The 9,548-nt window shown below is 39.9% G+C and overlaps 1 protein-coding gene across 1 annotated transcript; it reads right to left on the reverse strand.

The window, feature by feature from the left end:
• Window positions 1-7,011: 7,011 nt before the first annotated feature.
• LOC113245838 (olfactory receptor 2D3-like) lies at window positions 7,012-7,935 on the reverse strand. The gene has a single exon (XM_026486154.1). It carries the CDS (start codon window positions 7,933-7,935, stop codon window positions 7,012-7,014), a length of 924 nt encoding a protein of 307 aa, XP_026341939.1.
• Window positions 7,936-9,548: the final 1,613 nt, after the last annotated feature.

Below are 9,548 nucleotides of genomic sequence, written 5' to 3' on the forward strand. Positions count from 1 at the left end.
GAAAATTTATTACTGTTTATAGGTCAGCACCGAGAAAAGAAACACATATTGTTCAGTTATAGAATATATATCTATATCTATATCTATATCTATATCATCTATATCTATCTATATCTATATATCTGTGTAACTTAGGTAATAATCAGCATCAGAACTGGGCTATTGATTTCCATCTCTTAACAGGTCCCATATGTCAGAAGACAGAATTCTCTTTTTGCTCAGCAGTTTTGACAGATGAGTCATTTCTGATTTTCTCTCCCTTGAATCTTTTAGTAGCACCAGAGGGGCAGAAATCATCCTGAATATGCTACATGACCAAACCTTAGCAGGACTACATATAGTCCTGATAAGATTATAGTGCTGCTCACAGTGCATCCTTCCTTTTATGTAGGTTTGGAAAGCAAAGAAATTGATGTTGCTTTAAACTAGTTAGATTTTTATGCTGCTGACTATCTGATAACATTTATGAAGGCTGATTTTTTTCATTATTTTTGCAAAATAATCCTAAAGAAGCACTCTGAGCAAGGAATGGGAAATTAAGGGATGATGTAGTCTGTGATCCTGGCCCTTAAATAATTTCTTCCCTTATTTGTTTTTAGTGTGAAGAGGCTGCTGAGGAACATCAGTAAAAAAAGGCTGCCACTCAGTAGCATCCTTTAAACATGCCTTAATCCGTCCTCTGCACTTTATCTCTCTTTGCACAAGGTCCTTTGGCAATAATAATACTAATTTTCATGTGTCGGGCCCTATCCTGGTGCCAGTCATTGTGTACACTTATTTTTAAGTCTTTTTTTTTTTTTTTAAGATTTTTTTATTTATTTATGTGACAGAGAAACAGCCAGCGAGAGAGGGAACACAGCAGGAGGAGTGGGAGAGGAAGAAGCAGGCCCATAGCGGAGGAGCCTGATGTGGGACTCGATCCCGGTACGCCGGGATCACGCCCTGAGCCGAAGGCAGACGCTTTAACGACTGCGCTACCCAGGCGCCCCTATTTTTAAGTCTTATGTTCATTTGAGGTAGTTATTATTATCCCCAGTACACAGATGATGAAACAAAGATTCAGAAAAAAATTTAAGCTTTCTCACTTTGTCTGTATCCTGCAATTCTTTTTCTTTCTTACTCAAAAACTCATTGTAGATAAGGTTAAACTTTCACCCAATTGTATGTACCTATTCCCCACATCCACTCCTTGAAGACAAATCCACAGACCTCCATTTCATGGTTTTAGAGCTAATCCACTGTGGCAGAGCTATCTGTAGGCACAAAAACAGTCATATATGAACAGATATTTTTAAATAATTTTGGGTGGTCTTAGCCAACAGACACATGAAAAAATGTCCATCAGCAACAGGAAAATACAAATCAAAACCACAATGAGATACCACCTCACACCAGTCAGAATGGCTAACATTAACAACTCAGGAAACAACAGATGTTGGCAAGGATGCAGAGAAAGGGGAACCCTCTTACACTGCTGGTGGGAATGCAAGGTGGTACAGCCACTCTGGAAAACAGTATGGAAGTTCCTCAAAAAGTTAAAAGTAGAGCTGCCCTATGACCCAGCAATTGCACTACTAGTTATTTATCCAAAGGATATAAACATAGTGATTTGAAGGGGCAACTGCACCCCAATGTTTATAGCTGCAACGTCCACAATTGCCAAACTATGGAAAGAGCCCAGATGTCCATCAACAGATGAATGGATAAAGAAGATGTGGTGTATGTATATATACAATGGAATATTACTCAGCCATCAAAAAATGAAATCTTACCATTTGCAATGATGTGGATGGAAATAAAGGGTATTATGCTAAGTGAAAGAAGTCAGAGGAAGACAATTATCAAAGATTTCACTCATGTGTGGAATTTAAGAAATAAAACAGAGGATCATAGGGGAAGGGAGGGAAAAATAAAATAAGACGAAATCAGAGAGGAAGACAAACCACAAGAGACTCTTAACTATAGGAAACAAACTGAGGGTTGCTGGAGGGAAGGTGGAGGCGGGAATGGGGTAACTGGGTGATGGGCATTAAGAAGGGCACTTGAAATAATGAGCACTGGGTGTTATATGCAATTGATGAATCACTAAATTCTACCCCTGAAGCTAACAATAATCTAATAACAGTATATGTTAACTAAATTGGATGTAGATAAAAAATTAAACTAACTAACTAACTAAAAGAAAGTAAGTACATAAAAGTTTACTTTAGACAATTATTGGGTGGTTAAAGTCAGAGGGACCAGAATGATTCTGTGAAGGAATTTGAAGTTTATTTTTTTCTTTCTTTCTTTCTTTCTTTCTTTCTTTCTTTCTTTCTTTCTTTCTTTCTTTCTCTCTCTCTCTCTTTGGGAGGGGCGCCTGGCTGGCTCAGTTGACAGAGCATGTGACTCTTGATCTTGGGGTGTGAGTTCAAGCCTCACGTCAGGTATAGAGATACTTAAAATCTTAAAAAAAAAAAGCTGAATGAGTGAACAAATAGAGTCAATGCTGACACTCCACACCAACACATTAGCACACCAACATATTCCCTCTCTCAAAAGAAATGTAAGTGAAAAGAAGGGGCTATGTTGACTGTTGAGATGTTGAACTCTGACCCGGGATTAGGACAGTCTTGGTTTAGAAAATCTCAGGATTGATCACCAGGTTAAAGAGAGTGAATGAACTGACTGGTACCCACATCCAAACAAAGAAGGGTGAGTTCAGTGTGACAAGGGACAAGATACCTGGATTTGTGTATACCTGCACATACAAATTAGCATATTCACACAGTCTTGTTTGCCATCCAGGGATGTCTGACCGCAAGAAGATTCTGCCTGTGTGCCCTAGGGCAGGTGGTCAAGGTTCTATCCTGGTCCTGCCTACTCCCACTGTCCAAACTCAGTGACTAAATGGAATAAGGAGGGAATCCCTGAAAAGAGAACACTGAGACAGCAAGGGGCAAAGGAGAATCTGACAGATTAGCTTTTGGTGCAAAAGGAGAGTCAGTGGGTATTCGCAGCCCTTGCAGTCACTCAGGTATCCCTGGTCAGTAGCTTAATCCTCTCCAGAGGAGTTGTAAAACAGGATTCATGAGGCTATCTCTCAAGAGAATCAGTAAAAAAGAAGAGCATGTATTCTCTGTAGAAGCCAGATGAAAAAGAAAGAGGGAAGTGAAGGGCAGAGCCCATCCCAAAGAACAGAACCAAAATTTGAGACTCTCTGAAAGGATTAACTCCCCCTAATCACCTTACCCGCTCTCACCTGGAGGACTGGCCTGGGACAACACAGGACAGCGGGGTCAGTGATGAAGAGAAAGCTAATGAATGAAGGAAGTTACGGTTTTTGCAGCCTGCTAATCCATAGCCCAATAGGCAACTTCCGCTGCCATTTACCACATACTCTGAAGTTGGGACATCATCTGGACTATGAGTCCTATTATACCCCAAGCCAAGGAGCACCATTTTACTAAAATCTCCAAATCACCAAGGAACCTGCCTTAAGGATTTTCTTGGGAGTAAGCCTTTAAGCCTGAGGTCCTAAGAGCTATTGTAAACAGGGCATTCCCTGGAGAAATTTGTGCTATTAACTTTTTAAAACCTTTCTACAATAAGAGATACCCTGGGGCATTTTTCTTTGTGATCACAAACTGAAATATCTGAATCTTATCTGATAATCAGGTACTACTCTGCTGTTTCTCAAACCAATCCTGTCTCTAAATTCTGTCAGAATTTTTAAAATAGAGGTTTCAATAAGGATGGTAACATAAAAGACAGCTGACAAAAGTATATTTTGCATCATCTGGATGATGACTACTGAATAAACTACTGCCAAGGACTTCAGAACTCATGTGTGCAATAGTATTCAAAATGCTTTAAAGTCTTCAGCTAATGGAAGGGGGCAGAGACAAAACCCTAAACTACAGGTGGGCAATGCAGCTTAAGATGTCAGGACTGTTTAAATGAAGGCTTTATTGTAGCTATTCGAATATAGAAGGGTGGTGTGAGAACAAAGTCAGCATATAACAAAGGGCCATATTAACAAATGCAGAAGAGAATTCTTGATTTCCTCATCAGACTCCTCCCTTTCTGAGTCTCCCCCATCATCCACAGCATTGTTCAGGCCAAGAACTTAAGGATATTTCATTACTCTCTTTTTTCATCTTGTATATCCTATCTACCTATGTGTCTTACCACCTCCTCTGGCTCCCCATTGCTGGAACCCCAGTTAAGACCAGCATCTCTCTCCTGGGCTACTGCAATAAAACTCAGTCTTATTGATTGCTTTTCTTGTTTCCATGCTTGTTCACTTAAAATCCACTCTCCACACAATACTCAAAGTGACCTTTTAAAAGTGTAATATCATGATGGCTTTCTGTGGAACCTAAAATAAAATCAATCACCTTTTTAGGACTTCCAAGGTTGTAATGGGTTGAGTTGTATCATGCAAAAAAACATGTCCACTTGGAACCTCATAACGTGACCTTATTTGGAATAAAGATCTTTGCCAGTGTAGTTAAGGGAAGGTTCAAGATGAAATCATCCTGGATTGGAGTGACCCCTAAGCCAGTGACAGATATCTTTTTAAGAAAAGGGGAAGATAGGGGCACCTAGGCGGCTCAGTTGGTTGATCATCTGACTCTGTTGGTTTAAGCCTAGGTCATGATCTCAGGGTCCTGAGATCAAGCCCTGAGTTGGGCTCCATGCTCAACAGGGAGTCTGCTTGAGATTCTCTCTCCCTCCCTCTCTGACCCTTCCCTTGCTTGTGTGCTTTCCCTTTGTCTCTCTCTCTCAAATAAATAAATAAATCTTTAAAAAAGAAAGAAGTGGGGGAAGACACAGAGACAGAGGGAAGGCCATGTGAAGACAGAGGCAGAGATTGAAGTTATGCTGCCAGAAACCAGGGAATACCTCAGTACCAAAAGCTGGAAGAAGCAAGGAAAGCTTCTCCCCCAGGGCCTTCTGAGGGAGCATAGTCTACAAGGTGGAGCAAGATGCCTTGATTTCAGACTTCTGGTCTCCAGAACTATGAATTTCTGTTGTTGTAAGCTAGAAAGTTTATGATAATTTGTTATGGCAGTCCTAAGAAATTAATACAATGGCCCTACCAATCTTGCCTCTGCCTGTTTCTGTGATCTCATTCATTGCCATTCTTTCTGTCACTTATCAGCCTCCAGTCACTCTGACTTCTCTGTTCTGATCTCAACAAATTTATTCCCATCGAAGTCATTCAGTTTTTGGTTTCCTCATGTAAGATCATGCTGGCACACATAATCTGAAAATAATACACCTCACACCTGCCTAGTGAATCTATTGTTGCATACATTTATTCTCCCATGCAGAATCATTCTGCACACAATGCATTCAATTCAGCAAAGACATCATGACACAGAATGGCCAGCACTGAATACCCAGGACAGGATGTGGATTTTGAAGCTGGTGCAGCCAGAGACCTCAATGTGACAAGCTTGATTTTCATCAAGGTCTTCTCATTTTCTCTGGCTCCTGCCATTCTTCATCCATAATTACTTTGTTTATAGATGGTCAGGAAGTGAGAGCAGAACTCCAAGTTGAAATGGCTCCTGCTAAAAGATAAAATTTCCCGTATTCTTCTTGCTGTGTGAAAAGAGGGTTTGGCTATGGTTAGCAGCACTCTTTTCTATATGACAAGAATCCCTACAAACAGCTGCATGGCAGATGGGGTGGGACAATTGGGATATTTGTAAGTCTGGAAAATGAAGTACAAATGGTATATGTTTGTGTCATAGGACTTCTGCCAAGAGAAAGAGACAATCAGAGGGGAGAAATGGGCAGAACTTTGATGGTCCCTAGCTATGTTTTTTCATGGCTCACAGACCCTGCAACCAGGGATGGAAATTGGTAGTGTTTCTACATGCAATGAAGTGTTAGGTCAATTCCACTTAATACCTGCAGTTAGAGCTTTAGCTGAAGGTAGAGGACAACAGTGGATTTTCTTCCAAGGGAGGGGCAATGCACTTGCTGAACATCAGTGAGTAGCCGCAAGCATCACCAGTGGTGATTTTGCTATAACTGAAGTTATAGCAGTTGTTAAAAAGGCTAAAGGGGCCATTTAATCCCACAGAACAAGCTACATCTTCTGGGATTGCTTCTCATATGTCAGCCATCCTTTTCCACTTTCCTAAAAGGAGAACTTAATGGGTACTGGCACAATCAAGCCTGCAGAAGAGGGAAGAGCATGTCTGAGGAGGGAAAAGCTGTGGTATATTGGTGTCTCAGATGTTTCTGATAAGAAAGTTCCGATGTAGGAATGTTGCTTCTTAATTCTAGTTCCTTCAACCCAGCAATTGTCCTTGGAGGGAAGAAGTGTGTGATATATGAAAGATGTATGCTGGAATATGAGATCCCACACATTATTGTCTAAGCTAGTAGCTCCCCCATGTGTAGTTGAATTGACTATAGCAGTATTTTGGGACTCTACAGCAAAACAGAACACCCCCCCAAAACAAAACGAAACAAGAAAAAGAGTTCCATATCAGAGTTTAAGGTAAAAAAAATAGTTGATATTTTCTCAAAGGAAATTGTAGAGTCTAGCATATTGACATCAGGTAGGATTCTAGCATCTGTGGATGGCTATAGATGATGTTAGCTTGGGATGAGGCTAACAAGCAGCTATGGAGTTTAGAACCAAAAGGCACTATCTCTGGGTGAAAATGGATTAGTGAACCCGTAATGCAGTATAAATGAAGATCCTGTTTGATATATAAAACTATTCATATAATATGATATGTAAATATAATTTATAATATGTAATATAATAACAAAAAAAGCTATTATGAGGCAAGCAAGCTATAACCACAGAGAAGAAGCTTGAGCAAGATGCAGTTGACAAACTTGAAAACTTCCCAAATGTACAAGGGTAAATATATGACCCTTACTGATCTATCAGCCTAAAGATAGTTTAGAGGGAAAGCTGTTAAAAATGTTGAACCAGTTTGGAATGTCTTCATTGCCACAGTTGTATATCAATATAAAGATCATTGCCTCTGAAAGGGCCTATCTTCCAAACACTTTCCTAAATGCCTCCTTCACATCCTTGTTTCTCAGGCTATAAATGAATGGGTTCATCATGGATGTTATGACTGAGTAGAACACAGAGATCACCTTATCCCCTTCACTTATTTTCTTGGAATTTGGACGCATGTAGGTAAATACTGTTGAGCCATAGAAGAAGACAACAACGATGAGATGAGAACCACAAGTAGAAAAGACCTTGAGCCTCCCCTCACCTGACTCTATCTGAATCACAGTGGAGATAATATTCCAGTAGGAGAAAAGGATGAGGGAGACAGGACCAAGGAGAATTAACACACCCATTGCAAAGATGGCCATCTCAGCTTTGTAGGTTTCTTCTGAAGCCAACTTCAAGAGTGCAGGAGGTTCACAAAAATAATGATTAATTATGTTCTGTCCGTGGTATGACAGACATAAAGTAAATGTTGTATCTACTAGAGACACAAATGCTCCAGTGGCCCAGGACGCTATGGTCAGCTGTACACACATCCTCTGGGTCATGAGGGTGGAGTAGTGAAGGGGTTTGCAGACAGCCACATAACGGTCATAGGACATCACTGCTAGGAGGGAACTTTCTGTACACCCAGCTACTAGGAAAAAAATCATCTGAATTGAACACCCAACAAAGGAAATTGTTTTTCTCATTACCAGCAAATGGAATAACACCTGGGGGACGATCGTTGTAGAGAAACAGAGATCAGTAAATGACAAGTTTTTAAGGAAGAAGTACATTGGTATATGAAGTCGAGAGTCAATATGAATTAGCACTATGATGAGAAGATTTCCAAACAGAGTTAGCAGATAGATGATGAGAAACACCACAAACAGTATGATCTGGATCTGCCAATCTGAAGAAAAGCCCAGCAAGATGAATTCAGTCAGATAGGTTTGGTTTTCTGTGCCCATTGATGTTTCTTTCTGTCTAAACATTAGCATAAATAGAGCAATCAGAAGTTGAGTATGATGGAAATCCAAATCCTGAAAGCAAAGATCTCATTGGAAGAACAAATGTATTTGATAGAAAAAATTCTTGGAAGCATTTAAGGTGCTTGATTTTTCTAAAATTTCCATTCCCAATTCTTACTGAAGCTATTTGGAAAAAGATGCTGACATATTATATGGATTTGAAAAAATATGAAGAGTTCTGCCTTTAGTAGAAATCCCAGGTTTTTCTTTTTTCTAGTTTACTTTTCAGTCAGCAGATTTTGACTTTCATTTCATCAAGGAGCAGAATGAATAATTATCTTTTCCTTTGTGTTTCCAAGGGATCCTTTAACATCCTTCCTAGTAGGAAGGGAATTTTAAGAAACCACTTAGATCATGTTATAATCTACAGTCCTGGTCCTTTCCTAAATTCTTTACTGTGTCAGAGAATCAAGGCTTGATGGCAGTGTTGAAGATTAAGGAATGATGGGCCCTCATCATTACTGAGTCAAGATGTTGGAGACAAGGCCAGACTTAGGTAGCACCACACACTATGGAAGCAGGGACAGCCTTTTGTGGAGACCAAATGGTACCACAATAGCTGTCTGCACAGTCTCTTTTCTGGTGTGACTAGTGTTTGAACTCATTCATGCTGCAGTTTGCTTCAGAGTATCCAATGAGTTGGATAGGTGCATCAGTAGGAAATCAGGCACTGGTCCAATGCTTTGCAGTTAGGCAGAAATACTATTCAGTCTATATATTACTGTACATCAGGAACAAGCAAGGAATAACATGGCTGGATATAAGCTAATGGAGAAGGATATTAGAAAGAGGGAAGGTAGCTGGGGGCATGGGCAAATGGTTGGCACTTGGGGTTGGGGTCTTCTATCCCTGAGAAAGGTTGAAGTACTAGTCTTAGAATTGACCTTTAGAATGATGTCAGAACAGATAGCCCACCTGGGAGGGCTATCTTGAGATAGACGGAAATCAAAGCCTGCAAACATAGAAAGGTTTGTTTTCACACATAAGACTCTACATCTAGCTGAACGGTATAGGAAAGATGTGGTCAGATCAGTTGTGGCTGGACCACTGGCTCATGAGCTGCCAAGTACTACTTGATTTCAAGACCACAAGTTGACAGTGAGGTTTCTATTCATGAATTTTCATCCAGATGGAAATAAAATGGGTCCAGCCTGAACCTATAGTAGAGTCCATTGGTCTTTAAGAGAAGGAAGGCAGAGACAGGGAATGATTTGAGGAATTGGCAAAATTAAATGAGAAATATCTTTTCTCAAGAGGATCACTGATAAAGTCTGTAACCTCAGGTATAGCCAAGAGGATCACTGATAAAGTCTATAACCTCAGTTATAGCCAAAATAATACATACTGAACTCATTTTCAAATAATTTTTGATAAGTGCATTTTTTCACTGCTTCATCATGGTAAATTTACTTGCAATGAACTATGCATATTTCACGTGTACAATTTGGTGAGTTTTGGTATATGTATATAATAATACATTTTTAAAAGGCTTTTATTGACATATATGATTGTTTATGTACAATCCTATCTTCTGACTGGGCTGTACGTTTCTT

This window comes from Ursus arctos, unplaced genomic scaffold (genome assembly GCF_023065955.2).
Source record: "Ursus arctos isolate Adak ecotype North America unplaced genomic scaffold, UrsArc2.0 scaffold_22, whole genome shotgun sequence".
Classification (NCBI taxonomy): Eukaryota; Metazoa; Chordata; class Mammalia; order Carnivora; family Ursidae; genus Ursus; species Ursus arctos.